This window comes from Mixophyes fleayi, chromosome 11, assembly GCF_038048845.1.
Source record: "Mixophyes fleayi isolate aMixFle1 chromosome 11, aMixFle1.hap1, whole genome shotgun sequence".
In the NCBI taxonomy this organism is placed as follows: domain Eukaryota; kingdom Metazoa; phylum Chordata; class Amphibia; order Anura; family Limnodynastidae; genus Mixophyes; species Mixophyes fleayi.
The window spans coordinates 90249123-90272820 of record NC_134412.1 but is presented as its reverse complement, the minus strand read 5'-3'; the positions used below and the strand labels follow the sequence as shown (position 1 = coordinate 90272820).

The 23698-nt window shown below is 43.0% G+C and overlaps 1 protein-coding gene across 8 annotated transcripts in view; it reads left to right on the top strand.

Moving 5' to 3' along the window:
* MTOR (mechanistic target of rapamycin kinase) overlaps nucleotides 1-23698 on the top strand; it is an 84726-nt gene that overhangs the window by 46300 nt on the left and 14728 nt on the right. For 3 of the 8 annotated variants that reach the window (XM_075190195.1, XM_075190197.1, XM_075190194.1), the window contains exons 32-44: nucleotides 1254-1393; nucleotides 13133-13233; nucleotides 14709-14878; nucleotides 14959-15036; nucleotides 15332-15439; nucleotides 16216-16341; nucleotides 17866-18195; nucleotides 18654-18763; nucleotides 18911-19028; nucleotides 19148-19342; nucleotides 20049-20149; nucleotides 20759-20855; nucleotides 21852-21950. In XM_075190195.1, the coding sequence (XP_075046296.1) occupies nucleotides 1254-1393; nucleotides 13133-13233; nucleotides 14709-14878; nucleotides 14959-15036; nucleotides 15332-15439; nucleotides 16216-16341; nucleotides 17866-18195; nucleotides 18654-18763; nucleotides 18911-19028; nucleotides 19148-19342; nucleotides 20049-20149; nucleotides 20759-20855; nucleotides 21852-21950 (1773 nt within the window). Of the gene's footprint in view, nucleotides 1-1253; nucleotides 1394-13132; nucleotides 13234-14708; nucleotides 14879-14958; nucleotides 15037-15331; nucleotides 15440-16215; nucleotides 16342-17865; nucleotides 18196-18636; nucleotides 18764-18910; nucleotides 19029-19147; nucleotides 19343-20048; nucleotides 20150-20758; nucleotides 20856-21851; nucleotides 21951-23698 lie in introns of all 8 variants that reach the window. The other 5 variants (XM_075190201.1, XM_075190200.1, XM_075190196.1 and 2 more) reach the window with 4 other exon arrangements.

Below are 23698 nucleotides of genomic sequence, written 5' to 3'. Positions count from 1 at the left end.
TTTTTATGTGTTTTTCTTGAGAACAAGCTCCGTCTGTTTCTACAGAGGCTTCTTACTCCCCTAAAGCCTCTGCTGTGTGTTGCAAGGAGTGGGTGATCTCTTGATTTGGCCTACCGAGTAGTTTTCGGTTTGCATAATTGTATCATATGTACTGATTGTCCTGGAATTTCCAAGCAAATGTAGGACAAAGCGTGACTTGAACCTTACGAAGGCCTGTATGCTATGACCGTAGCTCCCAGGTTAAGCGGCCATAGTGACTTGGTAGCAGACATTAAAGTCCTGCTCTGAATGCAGCAGAGGGGATGCGATTAGTAGCAATGATCTACAGCGGTGGGGAACAGCTGGGGAAAGTGTAACGCAGGACAAGAACAGTCCTATATATAGCACATGGAGCTGCATCTAGGTTTTGTAATGTTTTCCCTCCCTCCAAATAACTGAATTCATTAAAAAACACAGTGCATTATAAAAACCTCAAACTTGAATAATATTGGGAATCATGAAGGAATTTTATGATCTGCAAAAGTGCTTTGTCTGCGCATTCGTTTATTTATATAGTCATGGAGCGCCTTTTTATCATTCATAATCCTATAATGTACTGTATAGTTAGTTTATATTTCATTCAAAGTATGTTGCCATAGACCTGGTTTAAACCATAGCGACAGTCCGATTCCAACTAACTCTTCCAGTACAGATTCAAACATGAAAGCAAATGTGTCTACTTGGTTGATGTGGTTTCCAGCACCGTTCATGTATGTTTTAAAGGACTCTTTTCTTTTCTTTTTTTTTTTTTTTTGCCCTTCAACCCGAGAGATGTAAAAGTATACTACACACATGGGGCAGTGGAAATTATTTAAAAAAATGCGTAAACCTTTGAAAGGCTGAGCAGAATCTGATTATCCTTTATACTAATATAAAGGATAGTTTTTGTTTTGTTTTTTGTTTTTTTTTTATTATTTTCCTGAAGGTTTGGTCATCATCTGGTGCTTTTCTATTCTCCACTAGACCTTTGTGTAGTCTGGAAAATCATTTTTGAGATATACGATATATCTGATTTTCATATAAAGTTTGCCTTGGACAGGGTGGGTGTCTGGTTAGAAATGAGTTCTATGTTCGTTCTGTGTATATTCTAAGCGACAGCCGCAGTAGTATCCAGGAATTCTTACATTCTTAAGCAAAAGATAGCTTTGTTTAGTGGTATTTGTCACCAGATCTTGCAAAATAGATTGAGTCACTGTTCCTCTTGTCCTCGACAGGAGATCCAAGCCACCTGGTACGAGAAACTCCACGAATGGGAGGATGCCCTTGTCGCTTATGAGAAGAAGATTGAGGTGAACAAGGATGATTCCGAGTTGATCTTGGGACGCATGCGCTGCCTGGAAGCTCTGGGAGAATGGTAAGGGACTTATGTCAGACACTGACGTTTTATTCTATACTTCCATTTACTTGTCGTCAGTCCTTCACTGGCTTCAAGCTCAGCGGTGAACCTGAGCAAGAGATACTACATTGGACAGCTTGGAAAGAGTTCTTTTGTGGTTTGAGCTTAATGTTGTTCAAGTGTGTTAAATGAACAGATTATAGGTGATGGAACAGCTGCGTGGGTATGATTGTCCATTAGGTTGTTTTAGGCTAGATTGGCTGCAAATTGTGGTGTATGGGCCCAGAAAGACAGACTATCCCAACCAACATCTGCTCAGGATCTATCGGGTGTAAGTTGGAACTGACGAGACTTGTAACATTCATCTGCTCACACCGACTCTACCCCATGGGATCCAACCATATCTGCCAGAGTTTGGACTGTCCTGCTCAGTAAAGGACTTTAGCCGATCACACATGCTGCCATATTGCCAAGTGAAAGGCCCCAAATCAGCCGCAATCTGCCATCCACCTACATGTCGTCCCGGAAGTCTGACCCGCATTAGAGTCCAGAGTTCAACAGCTGAATATTATCTTAGTCAATTTAGTGGCCAGGTGATATATAAAAAAAAGTCTTAATATGTCTGATACGATCGGGTCACTGTTTCTGGTTATATGTTTAATGTTTCCCCAACAACAGGAAACTATTTTTAGTTGAATACCTGAAGTGAAGTTATTGCTTTATCACAATGCTGATTTTTATTTTATTTCTACAATTTTTTTTTTTATTTTCTAGATTGGGTAATGTAATCCCCCCTCTTTATATGTCCCCCGTCCCTTTATAACACCACCCCCACTTACCACCAGGTATATTCTCTGTCCAAAAGTGCATTCAAAGGTCTTCTCTTATAAAGAGGATGACGTATAAGTCTACCCAAGCCATACCACCAGGTTTGGCCTGTGGTTTAAGCTGGCGTTATCAAGAGGGAGCAATGTATGTGCCCTAGATAAATCATTGTAGGCAACGTGTACAGAACTAGTAACTGTATATTGATGCAGGAAATGAAGACGACGGCATCACATGGGTTGAACCTTAGCAGCAGGTGGATTTGTAGGCAGGAGGGTGCTGGCCATCTGTCAGATTCTGCTCAGCTTTTCAAAGGTTTGCTCATTATTTTTTCAAATTTCCACTAGCCCGCCGTGCATCCCCTCCATCGGCTGCTCTGTGTGGTTCCTGCAGAGATTACCGCTGCACGGGGGACGTTTCTGTGGCTGTTTCTTGCCCCTTATTTACTGTGCTCTGCGTTAGGGAAGTGATTGCACCTCGGGCTCGACCAAAACACCTTCTACTGTACACCAGTTTTCTTACATGCCCGCTGTGTTTTGAAGGGGAGAATGAATTGACAGCTTAAAGCACAACTCTAGAATACAACAACCTGTAGTGACACAGCAGCTCCCATTGCTAAATAGGAAGTTACCAATTTGTCTCCGTATACAAGAGACATATCAAGGGTAGCACGGTGGCGTAGTGGTTAGCACTTCTGCCTCACAGCACTGGAGTCATGAGTTCGATTCCTGACCATGGCCTTATCTGTGTGGAGTTTGTATGTTCTCCCCGTATTTGCGTGGGTTTCCTATCACATTCCAAAAACATACTAGTAGGTTAATTGGCTGCTATCAAATTTACCTTAGTCTCTGTGTGTATGTGGGAATTTAGACTGTAAGCTCCAATGGGGCAGGGACTGATGTGAGTGAGTTCTCTGTACAGTGCTTCGGAATTAGTGGCGCTATATATATATATAGCTGATGAATACAGGCAGAGCTGAATGTGCTTTATTATATGTATAACTACTGCAACACAGTGATGTTTCTGCTGGAACATATTTATAGCATATTACTTACACCTAACCAGGTGTGCACGTCAGTCCTTCACACACAGTGCTCCTGCAACACGGTTAGGAGGAGACGATAAAGCTGCTAATTGGGGATAATGCAGCGAACTTAAGTTTATTTTGTTTGCGTTTGAGGGAATTTCCATGTCGTGCCGACCTCTAGAAAGTTCCCTTAAGGGACCGATAATAAATACGTCCCCTGCAGGTGTCCAACATTTGCTCTGCTCCTTCGTGAACATTTTTGCAAATGTTTCCATGTGTCGCACACAGGCTGAGTCTGTTCCCTGGAGGATGTAAGTTTCTTTACACAAATTAAGCGTTTTTCTGCTCTTTTAACGCAGTTCCTAATTTCAATGAAATGCTTTTAAAATCCACCCAAGTTTTTTTTTTGGGGGGGGGGGGGGGGGGGCGGGCTAGGGACCAGTGACAGCCCCCAAGCACAGTGCAGAGTGACCATTGTGTGAGCTGAACCAGGATTTATGGGAACCTTCATTGAATGATGCGGCTGCGTTCTGAGGAATATCCGCTCACACGATGGCCTGTGTGATATCGCTGGTTCTTTAGTTAATGGATAAGGCTGCATTATCGCAAACTTTAGTTCAGCGCTCACAATAGCTGATAATTTCGGCCTCTACCTTAAGCTGTAGTTTACCTGAGCTGTGTTCCCCAGGCTCGGTTCCTAGAAAACATTGACCGTACCAATGTAATTGTGAATGTTAAAACGTCTGTGAGTCTCCCAGTAGAGCTGTGAATGCAGCACGGCTGGTATTGTATCACCGAAGGGACTTAACTGTCTGCTAGTAAAATTAGTCTACACTGTATATATTTCCGAGTGAGATGAGCGAAGGACATCACAAGCGCCATCTGTTTGTTCCTTATTTGCTGGGTTGTAATGCAGAGTGCAAGCAGTGCGTATAACAGCGGGGGGGCATTTAGTACCCCGTTATATATTGTATAGATGAAATCTGACATTGTTGTGGTTAATCCTTGTTTAATAGACCCTGTCTTCCAATAAAGGACTAGTAAACGTACATATACGTATAGCTTGCATGATATAAAGAAAAATATTTCCTTGAATCTCATATTTTTGTAAGAGTTTCAGGAACTTACCATAGCTGAAAATATTTTATAGGTAACAGTAGCGCGGAAAATGCTGTTGTCACGGAGATCATTTCCATTTTGCTGTACCCATGGCCACTCGAGCACTCCTACTAAAACCTCTAAAAAGGGAAAAGTGGAGGTGTTGCCCATAGCAACCGATCAGATTCTAACTCATGTTCTAGAATGTACAGGATAAATGATAGCTAGAATCCGGTTGCTATGGGAAACACCTCCACTTGTCCTATTTAGGGTTTGGGACCAGAAGATCACATGACATGCTGGTTTAGTTTTCCATTGACCCCTTGATGTACAGGTTTCAATGTTCCCCATTTTACAAAAAGCTCCCTGTGTCTTGCTCAAATAACACTAGCTGGGTGATAATACCAATAAAGTCCCCCCCACACTCCCTGTTTTTTTGTGTGATATCTAAAATGTGGCTAGCAACACACATTGATAAAAGCAAACCTTATTATGTTATGCTAAGGCTTGACGTGAATATATGTCTGCGTTTAATGCCCTGCGCTCCCTTTACTTAATGTTGAAGTATTCCACTTGTCCTGTACTGCGAGAGGCAAATATTTTACAATGGTCACTTCAAGGTCTCCCTTTGTCTCTGACCTGAGGTTAAGTCCTTGTCAGAGTCTGAGCCGGCCATGTAAATAACGGTGACATCCAGGGAGAGTCTGTGTGTGTGTGTGTGTGGGCTCCACGGGTCACTGACACGGCTGTGAACACAAGCACTCTGTAAATATGGCCATGTGTGTCTCGCTCTGTGTCTCTTTGTCACTCGCACCACTTCCCCTGTATGAAGTGTACTCTGCGTGGTCAGATAAGACAAACAATTGTTATGGTTTGTGACAGTAAATGTTAGTACCACACATGCTGTTTATTTAATAGCTGGTGCATAAATTTGCTTTTTTTTGTAAAGAAAAGAAAGATAACTACGAGCACAAAATAAAATCTTAAATTCCGCATTTCTCTCCATAACCTGAGGCCGTTGCGGTATTTGCATAATGATCTTTAGATATCAGTTAAATAAATCCATTGATGGTTAGTGCAGAGTATAAGTGCTGTATATTGGGTTTTTACCATTGGGCTGAGTCTAAAAATATCCTGCTGAAGGAAGGCTTCCAAGTCATGGCTGGTAGACCTTCATAAGCACAGACCATGGATTTCTCATCTGGCTTTTCTAGGCCCTGCCATGTTTTGAGCTCCTGTATCTGTGCAGTACAATCTGTACAAGGTGAGGTCTTGATCTTTCTTTTATATTATAATGTATAACGACTGACGAAGGTGCAGAAAGAAGACTGGAGAGAGCATTGCATGTAGGGGTGTGAGCTCCACCAGACCATAGAGGGCGCCACACTGGAAAATGACTTGTGATGTATGACAGGAGATGTCACCATAGAGCTGATAAAATCCCTACTGATTATAGAGCAATGTAGACTCTAAGCAAATACTAAAGATGGTATAGAGCAGGCCTGTCCAACCTGCGGCCCTCCAGGTGTTGTGAAACTACAAGCCCCAGCATGCTTTGCCAGTAGACAACCTGTTGATAGCTGGAAGGGCATGCTGGGACTTGTAGTTTCACAACATCTGGAGGGCCGCAGGTTGGACAGGCCTGGTATAGAGTTTACTCTTGAAGGGGAATACTGATGCCTCTAAACTGAGTACTACATAGATTAAAGTGTATTATAGTGAAATATTACTTAAAGTGCAGATGACACCTACACGCAGGGAAGGTATCCCACAGCATGACAGTCTGTGATGTCACTGGCTCCTAGTGACTGGATTGGCTGCAGTCTCAGTGATGTCACTGGCTCCTAGTGAACAGATTGGCTGTATTATGAATAGTGGTTCTGTCTACAGAATGCCTGCACTCTGTCTGTCTGTGTAGGGAGCACAGTTTATTAACAGCAATGTACGTTTTATAAAACTTCTTACTGAATAAAATAATTATACTCCCACAATGCGCCAGATTTTTACTTTATTGAATAGTTATTGAACTAACTGAGATATATTTGTACTAGAGAAGAGAAATTACACCCACTCTGTAAATACAATTATGAGGAACAATATGCTCTCTGTGCACAATGGCTGATGTCGTGGTGTTTTACTGCTCATCACTCTAACTTAGAGTGAGAATGAGGCTTTTTTAAGGTAGGTTATATTTTCCTTTTAATTCCACCTGGAGTTAGATCCAGTCTGTCCGTCCCAGTGCTTCTATGGGCAGGAAACGTTTACCATATGGCCGGCAATTAATATGTTTACAAGTCATCTGAGGACCATGGAAGGGAAATGACAGGAGCATAAATCAGAGACATATAGAAGTATAGAGCTGGGAGTGAGTAGACTGAGGTTATGTTCATATACTTATAGCAGCATTTCTACTGCGGTCACAGACCCCAGAGGGGGATCACAGGAAAGCATGTATAAATATTAAACTGTCCTGTAACTGCCCTCCGGCTGACAACAACATAATCTAGTTATTGGCAAAGTAAGAAAAACAATCTGGGCCACATTTACTGTTAGAAGTAAAATCCATTTGAAAGGAATAAATTTACGCCTGGAGAAACCACGTTGTGATACCAGGGCTGCAAACGCATGAGGGGGAAGATGTTGCATGTAGCACACAAATGTTGGCCAGCTTTACATTTGCACTGTGATTTAGAGTTAAGCTAAGACACGCCCCCCAACTCTAAATCGGTCACAACATTTTGCACTGCCCCCCCCCCCCCCCCCCCCCCCCTCCAGCGCAGTTGCTTGATTTACTTCTTAAATCAGCCTCTCTGCTTAAAGCTTTTAGACAGTTCTCTACATCATATTCAGCGTCTTGCTGTATAGAACTTGTTTTTTCTGTGAGATCACTGACAAAATGGTTGTTAAATATGAATGTCTCTGGTTGATAGATATTTTGGATGATTGAGTGTATTTATCAGAAATAGTGAATGATGGCTGTGTGGCAAGTTGTCCGGCCCTTTGATCTATGCCTCTAGATCGCTTGTGGACCACATGTTGCTGCCGGTAGGATAGTTGTTGCCAAGTGATTAAATGTACCATTTAAACTGACCCGTTTAAGGCCGCTGTGCGCCACTAAATGATTTTTATATCTAGGTTTATACTTACAGTCCTGAGGCTTTTACAAAATAGTGCACCCTCATTATACTCCCATTTTTCTGACTGTGCTTATCAGACACGTATTTATAGCATAAGGCAATGAGATCTATTTTCTCCGCTCCAGGGTAAAGTTTGCAGTTTTGCAATAAAATAAATGTTAGACACTGGACCATGGACAGGCCCCTTAGAAAGAATTCACCGAGCAAGATGTGTGGACGTGGTAATATATATTTTTAGTATTTACAGCCACAGTGTGGCTCCGCCATGGGTAATTATTAGGACTTTATATGTCAGACACTCGTAAACTTGTTCCAGCCAAGCCCAGGTTTAGCCTAGAAGACGGCTTCACATCCCCTGCGTCCGTTTTCAATTATGTGATGTATTCACTTTCAATTACTTTGCATTTGTATACAGACGTTGTACATTATTGCTGTTGGGATATAGTAATTTATACAATGAGATCCTTACACACAATATAATGTTGTTCAGCTTGTAGTCAAGGGCACTGACTACGGTGGTGCTGAGAGAGAGTTACTTGAATCTTACCAAACGCCAAATTAAGTTGTCAGCTTCGTGGGCCTAAAATGATGTGTATACAGTCCTGTGTATGCACTATATTAAACATAATTAATGTGTGTGTGTGTGTGTGTGTGTAGTAGGTAGGACCCGGTTGTTTTGGTAAAGGCAAAACGCGTAACAAGCCATTCTGTGGGTAGAACTAGTATCCATGAGAATGCAGCCAATCATCTGATTAGCAGCCTGTGACAACACTGAGAATGCAGCCAATCATCACTAGGGACCTATGACACTCTAGTGCCCAGTGATAACAGGAAGAATAATGGTTCAGCACAGCAGTTAGCTGCATGCACGATGTTTAGGCTACGGTGTCACATTAACACGAGTAGATTTAATGTTTCTGGAACTTCAAACCCTTTACATGGCTCATTTATTGGAAGAATACGTGTAATTTAAAACCTATAAAATGCAATCAGAATGAAGCAGGGTGAAGGCATTTGGGCTCCTTGTACCCTCTAAATGATGTGGGGGGGGGGGGGTCTCCTTTTTTATGTGTAGATGGACCATGGAGAGAATGCTGTTCATTTATATCAACCCAACAGCCTGCGGGGGAACAGCCCTATAGTGTGTTCTCAGCACTGCAGGAATGTATCCACTGACTGCAATCTGGTGACAGGTTTACTATGTATCCCCCACCAAATCTCTGGAGGCACAATGCAGACCTCAATGTTATACTTACAGATCATATGGTCCAGCACTGTGTGTCTGGCGCTAGGTGGAATGAATTCCCCAGTACCTCTTAAAATATAAGCCCACGTGGGCAAGTCAGTTTTTAGCTTTTATGTTGTACATAATTTGTATCATCGCATTATTAATAAAGGATAATAATGAGCGTCACCCAAAGATAGTGCCAATCTTTGCACCCCCTTGACTCAATCTTGGTCGCGGTTTCATGCCCCTGAAAAAACTGTTGCAGAAGTAGGGGTGTGATGTCACAAAACTGTCTGCGCTATTGTAAATAAGCGTCATTGATACCCTCTCGCACTACCCCTGCCTTACACACTGCTAGTGTCTTACTGTGTGGCAACAATGTTACGGCACACTGCTAAACAGTCCACAGTTCTAAGGAGTAGCGAATACATTTAATTAAAAATGTAATAATTACTATGTTAGTACATCACTTTATTATCAAATGGGGGATATGAAAATGAGGGTTTACACCCTTAACATTTCTCAATTAAAATGATTAATTAGAAAATAAATGAAATTCATTTTCTTTCTTTTACTATTTAACAGGCCCAACCTGCCTGGTTGTACTTCCATTAGAGGTACAGTAAGTAGACTGGGCCGGTTCTACATACTAAGTAGAGGGAACTTTGTCCTGGAGTCGCTCTGCAGAATGTAATCTCGTGTTAATACTGTGCTGTGAGACCTAGCTGCCCTCTGTATCATAATCACCATTTATTTACATAGCGCCACTAATTCCGCATCGCTGTACAGAAAACTCGCTCACATCAGTCCCTGCCCTATTGGGGCTTACAGTCTAAATTCCCTAACATATACAGACTAGGGTCAATTTAATAGCAGCCAATTAACCTACCAGTATGTTTTTGAAGTGTGGGAGGAAACCGGAGCACCCGGAGGAAACCCACGCAAACACGGGGAGAACATACAAACTCCACACAGATAAGGCCATGGTCGGGAATTGAACTCATGACCCCAGTGCTGTGAGGCAAAAGTGCTAACCACTGAGCCACTGTGCTGCCCTGAGAGGGTTAACCCGCTCCCTCATCAGCGATGATTATATAAATATATAGTACAGAATAAAATTCTATCCAGCGGGAGTTTGTACAGATGCGCGTTTCTGACCATGGACATACAGAGTGTAATCTAATAATGGAGATGTATAGTCACTGCATAGGCACACACAGACTTTCTAGAAGCAGGCTATGTCCTGTCTCAGATATGTCTAACAAATATCACTTACCATCAGATTTCCTCCAGCCTAAACAAGTCCAACACATTTTCTCCATGAAGTTTGCAATTATGACGAGAGAGGAAATGTAAGTGTGATGGGGTATAGGAAAATACTTGTCTGATCGAGTAAGCTGGAATGTTGACATAGGATCTAACGCAAATTCATTGTTAATGGGATTGCCATGGCGACGTGAGGGACAGACTCGCGGGACAGTCAATTAAACCGGAGAGTACATTTTTCTCTCTGTCCTCTGCGCAGCCAAGAAAAACATTTTGACTTGAATGCGATGAAAAGATTTGTATTTTTTATTTGTTCCTTTTACTGTAGAAAAAGCACAATTTGTAGGATTAACACGGCAGGCTTTAGGTGGTTAGGCCGGTGTATAGACAAACTATTCACAGACTGACTTTGTTTGTCGGATTGTGATGGGAAAATTGCTTTAATAACATTTTAAGGAGGTATTGTTCCTATGGTAAATCCGAAGCAGGTGTTGCTGGTAAGCCTGTCTCTTTCTAGGGCAGACGTGGTTTCTGCATTTGAGAAGTTTAAAGATTTATCTTTTATTTATTTTGTGATCTGCTCCAAAACCTCCAGCCTCTTGCCCCCAGGTGAACGTCTTATGTAATCTGTGGCTGTCTGAGATTTGGAGTTGTGTCCTGAATGGGAACCGTTATTGTAATGAAGGAAATTTTTCTTGATGAATATTGGACTTATTTTTGTCCCTTATTTCCCAATGTCTGCATCTCTGTTCCTGACAATAAGTCCTTACTGGAATGCTCCTGCCAATTCCACTTTACCTGCACCTGCTAAGCAGGTAGTTCTACACCTGTTGTGGTCCCAGCACTTCCACAGCAGTTGAAGAGCCACAGACTACCTCTGGCATTACATGCTGAGACTTGTAGTTCAACAGCTGGAGCCACAAGTTACAGTTAGACGTTCCATGTGCTTTTTTGCTTTATCTGCTAATATTGTCACTATATAATTATTTATAAACCCTTCCAGCTGTGTTTTGAGAGGATCTCTTGGGTTTGTTTAGATCTGTAAATGTCTTCTCTGTCTGATATTTGTGTAAGTGTTGTGTTTGTATAGGTGTGTAAATGTGTGTGTGTATGAACATACTTACTGCTTGTGTATCTTTACATTGTATTCTCCTTTCAGCTATATTGGCTGGATGTTGATGTATGTTATATGAAATGTAGTTAACCTTTAAAGAATGTTTCACATTTAGTATGCTCAGGGATATATGTATATATTTTAGAAATTGTAAGAAGTTTTGCAGAGGATGTTAGAAGCAGAAGTAAAGATGGCATATTTAGAAGTAGCTTATTACAAGGGACGTGCTACCTTCAAACTTCTTGGGGAATTTCACCATAAGTACAACCGTTGGATTGTCAGGAAACTGATCTTGTGATTCATCAACTGTTTTTGCACATCGACAAGTTCTTCAGAAGTGCTATAAAAATGTGACCTGGTATGCATTAAACAGAGCAGATTCTACATACTTGCCAACTCTCCCAAAATTTGGGTAGGTCTCCCGGACTCCCGGGAGAGCAGGCAAGTATCCAGCATATGGCAACTTGCTCCTCCAAATGACTCTATTCACTGTGAATCGCGTCATTTGGCTCCGCCCCCTGCAACAAAAACAACATGGAGGGGGGGGGGGGTTAGGTGCAAAATGACACGATTGGATGAGTCCCTCCCGCACTCCAACCACGCCCCCTGCCTGGGATCTCCTAGAATTAACTTTTCAAAGGTTGGCAGGTATGAGATTCTATACAGAAGAGATGGTGTTGTATATATTCTGTTCTCCGATCGATCGTCATGCTTGCAGGAAGAGCTCCTTTGATTGTATATAAGCTCGGCATCAATCCACGGATAGCATACGTTGGATTTGACAATGTCTTCAACTTCTTGACTACTCCTAAAAGAACCTAAACAATACAGTCTATTATTCGGCCAAATGTGCTGTCTTGTATTTAATTGCAGATCAGAACAATTGTATTTACTCAGAAAATCATTAGTTGCTTTCTGTGGGCTGCCATATTTTCACAGGTATACCTGTCACAGATCATATGCCCATTGCATTGTTATCAGAAATTATATAGCAAACCTTTATTTCGATCTTTGTTACATTGCCTTAAAGAGAGATTATTCTGATTTGTGAAGTGTCACAGTGGTTAGCATTGTTGGTTCACAGCGCTGGGTTCATTGACGAATAACCGCCATCCATGTGGAATTTATATATTCTCCCCATGTTTGTTTGGGTTTTCTCCAAGTACACCTTTTCTTTGCGCAGTCCAAAAATATTTGTAGGTTAATTGGCTTTTGACAACAATGGGCCTGTGCGTATTTAGACTGTAAGCCCCAATGGTGCAGGGGCAGACATGAGCGAGTTCTCTGTACAGCGCTGCGGAATATGATGGATGCTATAGAAGTAGCAGTAATAATTATTCCATTGCTTTCAGCATAAAGTACACAGAATGTCATGGTATCATTACTTATAACACGTGTATCCCTTTCATTGTTAAAAATTGTAATTATTTAAATAGTTTTTTTGGGTTTTTTTAATACTACTTGCAAGAGTAACCACTGCCTATACACAGATGAAGCGGCCATTTTGTGAGTGGGAAAAATATTCATGAAAATACCGGCAACAAATTTAGCAGGGTACGGTGTGCCTCGCGCCTCCGTTCCTTGAGCGTTGATAGGTTTATATTAGCTAAGCCCATGAAAAGCTGCTCCCACTGTTTATAGGATGCATAGCCCACTGGTGTAGCAGGGTCCTGTAACTGAGGTGCCTCCCAATGCTTAATATATATATATATATATATATATATATATATATATATATATATATATATATATATATATATATATATAATCAACTTTAGCTGTGATTGCCCACGTACCCTATACGCACAGGAGATCAACATTCTATTTGCTGAGCCAATATTTGTAGGCAGCCAATCAATGCACTGGGAATTTGTATCGTCGCGGCTTCCTGGTGAGTTCCTGTGTTCCATCCACAGCGTTCTGAGTTCTATGTGTATAGGAGATGGAGACAGTTGCCAGCATTAGGCTAATCAGCCGTCTCTGTACGAATCACAGTCTAGCCCTGAGCTGTGTGTGTGTGTAATTGTGTCTAACCCCATCTGCCCATGTCATTCTCTTACAGGGGGCAACTCCATCAGCAGTGTTGTGAGAACTGGACTAACGTCAACGAGGAAGCCTGTGCCAAGATGGCGAGGATGGCTGCAGCTGCGGCCTGGGGATTAGGTAGGACGTCTGGGAAATGTAAAGCACTAACGCTGTCATGTCTACACATTCCTCCATCGAGCGTACACAGCTGTGTCACTGATTCAGTGCTGTATAACAGAACAGACATAGCAGCCTAATGTCAGTATAAGCTGCTGGGGTCCCTGCTTCTCCTTACACCAACCCTATACCTGCCGTCTGCAGTGACTCAATCACTGTGGTCTGTCTGCTTATCCTAAACTTCTTTCTCTACCTCTACAACTGGATCACATTTCCTAATCGCTGATTGGGGGGACAGTTTAATCTTCTCACGTTTCCCAAGCCCGTTATGCTTTAGAACTCGGTCACATGACCGTTTAACTCCAATTAGCCGTTGTAAATATGTGAGTTCAGAGCTCCGTTCACATTCATCATTCGGCGTGTTCTGACAGTGTAATTATCCACCGAATTAGCAGCATTGTGCAGAAATAAATCAGATTGAAGCCCAGTGCTGACATTACACATGGCTCAGCAGCATGTTTCTGGAAGTGCTAACACGTGATCATTAAATATTTCCTGAATCCATTAGCGCCTCTAAGGCCTGGGGATGTAGCATATATAGGCATACCTACCTGGTCACCATCTGACATACGCAAGTGTTCATGTTTAAAATTAATTTCTGCAAATTCCTAACACGCAGGGAATGTAATTTTAGTTCTAACAATAATATATTCTCATTCCTCAAAATGGTAAACATTTCTGTGCACAGATACGACGTAAGTTTGTCTGTGACTGTCATTGTGGCTTTTGTGTTTGATTTAAAATGAAGCTGAAGATACTGTTACCAATGCTGGCCACGCGCTGCTGTGTTGCAGCAAATTATGGGCCCGATACCTCACTCTGTATATCCCACAATCAACCCTGAAGCCTGAATATAATATCTAGGCCCATCTACAACTGGGGATTGTCTGATTACATCACACGATTCTCCTGTCCAGTGTGAAAGCCGTATTTTCCTGTGTGTAAAGGTTCCTGACCCCAAGATCGGTCTTCCAGCTCCCACCTCTGAAGCGGTTGTCCGTTTTTGGATTATACTTTTTGTAGAAGGCTGGCCGGCCTCTTTAATGGTCTTTTAGAATCCTAAAGAGAGAGATGGAGGCTCTGGAATGAATGTTTCTTGACCTCTGAACTGTAGGAAGAAGTTCAGAACTGCAGACGGAAGGGAGTGACAATCAATCAAATGTAATTTATTTAACTGAAATATTTTGTAATAAGTAAAGTGTTACAGACCAGGGTTAGATTTATCAACCAGTCTGTCCTGATCCAAGTTTACAGGTCAATGCTCCGTTCAGATAGCGGCAAAACTTCTGCACATACAGAAGCTAAAATCAAACATAATTTCTAAACTTCCAGTTATTTCTTCTATAATTACGCTTTTCCCTGTGTTTTTCGTCTGTTGATTTGAACACATCGCTGTGTACCGTGCCAGTAGTTTAAAGCTTTCTGCATTGTATCAGCTGAGCAGGAGAAGCCCCCCGGATTGTGTCGTGACTCCTGTGTTCACCTTTCAGAGCATTGGGACAGTATGGAGGAGTACACCTGCTTGATCCCAAGAGATACCCACGATGGAGCCTTTTATAGAGCCGTGCTGGCTCTCCACCAAGATCTCTTCTCACTCGCCCAGCAGGTAAGTGATCAGTGGTACAAAACCAACCGCTCCATGCTCCTCTCTGACCTCATCTCACCCTGTAACCTCTTGTCTGGCAGTGCATTGATAAAGCCAGGGACATGCTTGATGCCGAGCTGACTGCAATGGCTGGAGAAAGCTACAGCCGGGCCTACGGGGTAAGTATGCCTGTTATGAGTTAATGCCCCTGTGACCTGTGCTCTATGGAGGCTGATGATTTGTGGACTGAACAGATAGTCATGAGAATGCAGCCAATCAACTCGCTAGGAATCGGTGAAAGCACTGATGCAGAATGACTCGGATGTCACTGGGTTCTAGTTACTTAGGTTGAATTAATATTTCTGGTGTTAACCTAATCTTTTCATGTTCCATATATACTTGTGGTTCACAGTGTCCTTACGCTTTGTAGTGTGAGCACTATTGGAGGCTGAGTAATATCTTGTATTTCCCTAGGCCATGGTCACCTGTCAGATGCTGTCCGAGCTGGAGGAAGTAATCCAATATAAACTGGTACCTGAGAGGCGGGAGATTATTCGCCAGACCTGGTGGGATCGGCTACAGGTGGGTAACGCCAGGGTTTGGGAGGGTAGAAGGCTCACGTTGGCAGAATGGAACGGAGTAAATCTAGTAGGAAATGCAATCGGGTTTTTGTTGGTTGAAGAGACACATTTTTGTGCTTTACGCCGAAGGTACAGGGTGTGAAAAGAACAGGGAAATAGACTTCTATTAATACCACTGTTTACACGTCTCTCGCTCGGAAGAACATTCTTGGGATCCCAGTCGCATTTCTAATGTACCCTGTAGTGTCTGGACGAATGTTTATTAGGTGTGGAGGAGGTGGGGTGGGGGGCAGGTATTTCTCACCTTCTGCAGCCAGATAGTCTGCGCTTAGTATAGGCACACGCTGGCACGCAGTCGCACCCATGACACATGCAGCCAGACTTTGGTACGTGGTGACTTACTCTCTGTGCAGACAATTTGTGCTAGGGGCGGGGATTACAGGCCAAAGCCTGTATGTTCCTGGCCAAGTGTCCTGTGAATATTGACATCTGGGAAATGCAGAAAGTGAGCACAGCCAGAGGAACAACAATTGCCAATAAAATCCAGGCTTCGTGTGTCTGGAAGGTGCATTATTATTATCAATTCCTAATAATCTGCCAGTGTCGTCCTCACAGCATCAGCGCCATTCACATATTTTGGGAGAACGCTGCCTTTGTGTGTCTTTGGAAATTTGATAATGTTTATCCTTAGCAGTGGATAATGTAACATTGAACCTGTTTTCTGCCCTTTTATAAACCTACAGTCATGTGACCATTGTGTGTGTTTTTGTTGTACAGGGCTGTCAGCGGATTGTTGAAGACTGGCAGAAGATCTTGATGGTCCAGTCCCTGGTGGTCAGTCCTCACGAGGACATGCGGACTTGGTTGAAATACGCCAGCCTGTGCAGCAAGAGCGGCCGTCTGGTGAGAACACCTTGCCTGCCCTTATTTGCCTGTTTTAACATGTCAGTCAGCACGGAATGGGTTTGTCCCTGTATCTTGTTCCTTTGCTGCCAAATAATCTGACATTGAGATACACCATGCATTCGCTTCATTATAAGAATTTATAGCTTATTTTACGCGTTCTATTTAAGGGTCTGTACACGTGGCCTTTTTGTATCCTGCGTCTTCTATAAATTTTATTTCTGTTTAGAAAAGTGAATTAACCAATAAAAGCAGAAAATGTTCTCCCTGGTTGACAGTAATGAAAATGCACACGGACTGTTTTACTGCGTTGTAAGATCTTCTTTTTGGTCCAGATTTAGATATGTATCTTGCTGCTATTATGAACTTGTGAGCCGGAGATCTCAGCCTAGATAAGAAAGATAGATAGATAAGATCGATAAGATAGACTAGATTAGATAGACTAGATAAGATAGGTAGATAAGATAGGTGGATAAGATAGGTAGATAGGATAGGTAGGTAGATAGGATAGGTAGATAGGATAGGATAGATAGGATTGGATAGATAGGATTAGATAGATAGGATTAGATAGATAGGATAGATAGATTAGATAGATAAGATATATATCTTAAACCCCCCCCCCACTGGAACAAGCTCCCTCCCTCCATCAGGACTTCCCCTAACCTGTCCAGTTTCAAACAGGCTTTAAAAACCCACCTTTTTCTTAGTCTTCCAGTCTCCCACTTAACTACCTACCTTATCCTCTGCCTCTCCCTCTTCTTTCCTCTTCCATGCCTCCGTCCCTCTACTCTCCCTCTCTCCCCTGCGTTTCTCCGTCTGTCCACCCCTCCCCTTAGATTGTACGCTCCTCTGAGCAGGGCCATCTCTCCTCCTGTTTCCACCACTTCTAACTCTGCTCTCCAGCTACTTTGCCCTCCTCCTCGAGGGTCCTCCTCCCCCATTGGGGGTCTCCCTGTCTTCCGCGCCCTCCTTTTGGGCCCCGTCATTTGCGGATACTCCCCCCGCCCTCACTAGCTGTGCATTGAGCTTACCGAGTTACTGTGCTGTCTCACCTTGTATTGTAATTCGTTTTTGTCCCTGTACGGCGCCACGGACACCTTGTGGCGCCCTATAAATAAAAATTAATAATAATCTATCTTTCTAATCTATCTTATATATCTATCTTATCTTATATATCTTATCTTGTATATCTATCTTATATATCTATCTTATCTATCTTTTTAGATAGATATATTAGATAAGATAGATATATTTGAAAAAAGAGTTATGTATGTAGCCAGTTAAAAGAGAATCTTATATTGTTAACTGTGAAGCATATAGATTGATCCAAGTCAGTAATTTGATTGGTGAGATTAACTTTCACAGAAATACGGTAGCGTGCAAAGAGATGCCGCTGAATGTTTGTTTTTCTGACATTGAAGGAAAGGTATGACGTGTTTTCCCTCTGAACTATTTAGGCACGATTTAGGTGTAGACAGTCTACCGACGCAGCACATAACAGCGTCCCCTTCTTCTGCTCCGCAGGCTCTGTCTCACAAGACGCTGGTGATGTTGCTGGGCGTGGATCCAGCGCTGGAGAGCGACCAGCCCTTACCTACGGCACACCCGCAAGTGACTTACGCCTACATGAAGTACATGTGGAAGAGCACACGAAAGGTACTAACCGTACATCCATGCTGTGTGCACAACGGAGATCACACACAGGCTGACAGTGACTCAAGAGTTCCGGACAGTGCTGTTTTCCTTAGCAGTCTGGGAGCCGTGCCATCACGCAGCCGGGACATCGCGTGCAACGAGAAAAGCAGATACAGGGGGAGGGAGGGAACTGTCTGTGGGTTCTGTTTGCACATTCAGGTTTGTTATGGTTTTAGCTCCTTTTTATTATATCGATACATGGAAGTTTTTTGAAAATGGATTCATCCGTTCCAGATTTGGTGAAATGAGGCCTAATAGCACGGTGTCATGCATTGCAGACCCCTGAATTCCTATGTTTCTGTATAACGCATCCCTCTGCTCCTCCATTCCTCTTTCTCCTTCAGTGGACTGATTGGAATTCTCTGCATGCATCTTGTCTGCTTCAAAATCCATATGTGCCGCCCCCACCCCCCAAATTCCTTATCCCTTTTCATATCTGCTGCCCAAGCCCCTTATTTAACTCTTTCATATTTGCCCCCAAAGACCTTCTGCTTCCCTCAAGTGTTTCTGTATTTCTCGTTCCTGCTGCCTTTGGCCGCTAACCCTTGCCCTTTATTTTCTACTTTGTCCATTTGAATTTCTCTCTCTTCTTCCAACATGCCCCTCGTGCGACGCAGATAGAGGCGTTCCAGCACATGCAGAAGTTTGTGAACAACGTGCAGCTGCAGACGCAGCACCTGGCGGATGACCCGCAGCGCAAGCAGGAGCTGCAAAAACTCATGGCCAGGTCAGCAGCTTGCCGCCTTGTTGCCGGCTGCTCTGTGGCACAGCGCTTTTGGCCGATGTCCAGTACATTGGGCTAAGTAGTCATTAAAGGATTGTCGAGGTTTGTGTGTTGTATGGCGTCGGACCTAATCTCCACATTGCTTTTCAGGTGTTTTCTGAAGCTTGGGGAATGGCAGCTGAACTTGCAAGGCATCAATGAGTGCACCATCCCCAACGTGTTAGAATATTACAATGCCGCGACAGAGCACGACCACAACTGGTACAAGGTAAGTTGCTTTGTGCCGTGGGGAATGCATCTCGGTTGCTTCAGCTGAGTCTTCCGAAACCATTACCAAATAAGTATTGACGGGCTCCTGATTCGCTAACGCCGCTGTCTTCCCCGCAGGCCTGGCATGCCTGGGCTGTCATGAACTTTGAGGCCGTGCTACATTTCAAGCATCAAATCCACCCGCGGGAAGAGAAGAAGGTCCGTCACCCGAGCAATGCCAGTGCCAACACTGAGGGCAGCGAGAGTGAGAGTGAAGGAGAGAGCACGGAAAACAGTCCTGTGCCCTCTCCTGTACAGAAGAAGCCACCGGAGGTATGCGATGCAAGAGGAGAATGAATGGAAGCCAACATTGGCTTATGTACCCAAGGACAAACCATGTGTCTGTCTGAGCGAATTAACCCCTTTTCTCCAGGTGAAACAAATTAACCTGTCTACACAGGGTAGGGGCAGCCCTTTTATTGGTCTCAACCAATATTCATGAGAATGTAGCCAATCAATTCAGTAAGACATAGTGATATCACAAAGGCTCCATTGATAGACTGCATGCAGGTAACAGGTAATATTGTAAGGTGTCGTACACTGTGCCTCTTCCTCTATACACGTGGCACTTTGTCTCTGCGCTGCGTTCACCAAACTCAAGCGCCACTGCAAATAGAGCTCATTGATTCCTATGTAGGAAGTGTCCAGTGATGCACACAAGGGCTCCGAGTGCCCTCTGGACAAACGGGTGAAGTGTGTCCCCTCTGCCTCCTTGTGCCGTGCAGCGTTCACGTTTCACACTAGTGTCTACATAGAGTTCACACATCTTTATCTGCGCTGCCTGTTGAGCTGCATTCGCCACAAGGTGAACGTACAACAGGTTTAAGGAGAACCCCGTGTGTACGAGCGTTAGAAGTGGAGATACATTAGTAACCGATTTGTCTATTTATTTCGGTCTTTGAGTAGTGCTTTAGGTGACAGATCATGTCTTACGTTCTGTGGCTGAGTGATCTCATGTGACCTTGTGATTTGCATACAGGACATCTCGCACACGCTTCTACAATACACAGTGCCAGCTGTGCAGGGATTTTTCCGCTCCATCTCTCTATCCCGTGGAAACAACCTGCAGGATACCTTAAGGTAAGAGGTCCCCTCTGGCTGCCTGCAGCACGTGCGCTCCTTTCCCTGTCTCCGTACCCCGCACAATTTCCTCTTGGGCAGCGTCTTGTTCCCCCACCCTGGGATATCAGAGGGCGGCAGGTAAGGACACAACCATTTCCTGGATAAAAAAGAGGATATGATGGACGCCGGAGGCAGATCAGCTCCGTGCTTGGTGTAGTTATAACAGACTGCAACGCCAGAGAGAGACACCATTTAGGAGAGGGAGCAGATTCCTGAGAGATTTGGAATTTTTTCTATAGTTACTTGGGAGATGTTAAGATACCTGCATACAAAGGATGGTCGCGGACTGTGTGTGTATATATCTGTGTATATAGTTATTGTCTTACGTCACGCAATCCGAGCGGACTCCCGATTACCGTTGATAAACCCTAAATATTCTGCAATGTCAAATAAAGAGCCCAACTCTAAAGCATTTTCTTAACTACAAATAAAATAGACAATCATGGATTATATAAGTAGCCCCCCCCCCCCCTTTTCAGAAATGTTCTTTGTTTTGATAAGCCACCATAGAGACGTCTGTCTGGTTATGAGAATACATAGATGAGATGACCGTTCTTTTACTTGCAGAGTTCTCACTCTTTGGTTCGACTACGGTCACTGGTCGGATGTGAATGAAGCTCTTGTTGAAGGGATCAAAACCATTCAGATAGACACCTGGCTGCAGGTGAGGACATTTCACAGTGACGCTAAATAACGCTTAGTGTTGGTCACAGAGGGAACGGCTCTCATGTTACCCACATATCTTTAGTTGTGTTAGGAGTAGTTTTCAAAGGTGCTTTGTTTATTTTTGCTGCTTTCTCTTTGTAAAAATATTTTGCTGATTGCTCCATATCTTTTATTGTGTTTTCCATTAAATCATTCATTTTTAATTTTCTGCAAAACATTGCAACTTAAAGAGCAAATTAAACCACTGTTTGAAATTTAATGTCTACCAAAGACTGTGTATTAAATATTATTTCTTTATCATCCTACACTGGAGTACCACGGGGGTATAGAGGTCGGTGAAATTGGCTGTTGGCAAATCGGTTTCTTTTAGTACCTGCAGGAGCAGGGCTGTTTATGTAGCTGCCAGGGGCAGCTTCTTCTCTAATAGTTTCCTTATTTATGGGAAAAAAAAATTTGGGTCTATTCTGGGGCACCCGCTCAACCATAGCAACGGCAAAGCGCACTGAGCCGGCAGTGGTGTATTACATCTTATGTTAAACACTTTGTTCGTCATGCGCGCTCTCTTCTCAGCAGCAGGTTGCCATGATAGTAGGGAGGAGCTTCTCTGAGCAGACAGCGTCTGACTGACAGCTCTGTGGAAATGTATTGTGTGGATTCATACACAGGGACAGTGATGTCTCAGTAACCCTGCTACATTCAGTTGCCTTATACAGTTCCTACCTACCGTACACCGGTCACCCAGCTGAGCTGACAATATATGACTGTAGAATCATGTAACCGTGGCGATACAATCGTGGATATAGTGATGGTGCCTATGCAATAGGGGGACCTGACTGGATGTTTGTCATCAGCAATCAAGCAATCGTGCTTACCCTCTTCTGTTTGGGAGGGAAGATAAAATATCCTCTGTTTGAGAGCAGCTAATTTAGGAACATTTTCCTTTATAAAGAGGACGAATAAAGATTTTTAATAGTTTGTTTTTTAATGTTCGTAGGTGATTCCGCAGCTCATCGCAAGAATAGATACTCCCAGGCCTCTTGTTGGCCGGTTGATCCACCAACTGCTCACAGATATTGGACGATATCACCCCCAGGTAAGTAAAGGATCTATATACCTCACAATAGTACTTTTGTGTTGCCTTTATTGTGGAGTAATCAAGGATTTTGGATACCGTCAAAAACCATATGCAAACCCCCTTGAAGGGCAACTATTTAGTTCTGCAGAAGCATCAGGGAGAAGGAATAGGTTGAGCTGTAAAGATTTTAAAGAACCATGGCTTTAAAAGGTTAATACAATCTAATGTTTGTACAATGTTACAGGTTGTAAGTGCTGACAAGCAGGGTCGTCTTCTAGTGTTTTTTACATAATTAAGGCATTCTGTGGGCTGTAATTATGTAAATTTTGATGTGTTTAATTGTCGTTTTGTATCTTTGTAATTTTGTTTTTTGTTCAATATCCCCCATATGTACGGCGCTGTGGAACCCTTATGTACCCTCATGAATAAATGACATGATAAAGGGATTATCCTCCTTCAGAGCCCCTTACTAACATATATTCATTTTAATTGCTTGTATTTAATGTATTATAAGTGTTACTGGATCATTCCTTTTTTCTTCCTGACTTCCACCTGTGCTTTTTAGTCCTGTTTTGTATCATCAGTTTATTTCCATTGACCCCAAAAACACGACCATTTTTCTGTATAGTCTGCAATGGATGCTATTGTGATCCAGAGATCACATTGTATCCCACAACAATGAAAATAAAAACTAATGATATGAATACTTGGCTTAGAAGCACAGAAGTGACAGGAAAGTAAAGTACATGTTGCAGAAGGGTAGGTACAGGCTGTTAAAGTCACCTGAAGGTGGAATCCCCCCCTCTTTAAGTTATCCTTTAATGATAGCTCTCCGCTGCCTATAGAGTGGGTGCTGGTAATATTGGTAATAATCACCGGGTTGAGTTGGTCGTTGGCAGGTGAAGCCTGGTTATCACGGGGAGTCAGACCGGAATGCACTTTCACTGGGATGGGTGACAGCAAATCAGCCCTGGAATTTACAATGAAATTGGATATTTTCCTTCACGGGCAGCACATGCTGCAGGAATGAAGTGTTTGTAGTTATAAGAATCCTTTGTAACGCTCGGGAACAGCGAGACAGATAAGGACCGTCTGTTTTTATTTTATAAACCCCTTTTCTGGAATTACGATCACTGACTCTCATTACTGGAAGAGAGAATTAAAACAAAGGACAAAGAACAATAGGGCTGAGATTTCCATGGAAGGCCGCGCAGATTGCTGTTGATAAAACGTTGTGTATACTTGGAGGCAATCTGGAGAGCTTAGCAAGAAGATTGGTATTTTGTTGTGCGTCTGGTAACGTTCATTATGGCGGGGCCTGGGGCTCTCCATGGACAAATTAGCAGAACGGTTGCTGGATGGATATCGTGAGTGTAAAGGGTGGTAGGACGGTTCACCCCCCACTACACCTATTTCAGCTCCCTCCCTGCATGTTTCCCTTACTTGTGTGCAAACTGAAGAGTAGGTTATGATAGTAGGAGAAACCATGCTTACCTTATAACTGCGACCCTACCCTGGTGTCTCCCAAGTCCTGGTTGTAAGTTGTCTAATAACCTTTGATGGAATTCCCAGGTGCCTTCTTCCCCAGACTCTCTGTGCAGAGCCTACAGTGGTTGTATGTCAAGTATGATTAGTGGCTATTACTAAATCTGCTACTCTAGATAGTAGCACAGTATGAAAATAAAGCTTATAGACAGATAATGCCTTTAACATTGTGTGGAAATGTCATGTGATAGTTGGCGGAGATGTAAGTAACAACAGTGTAG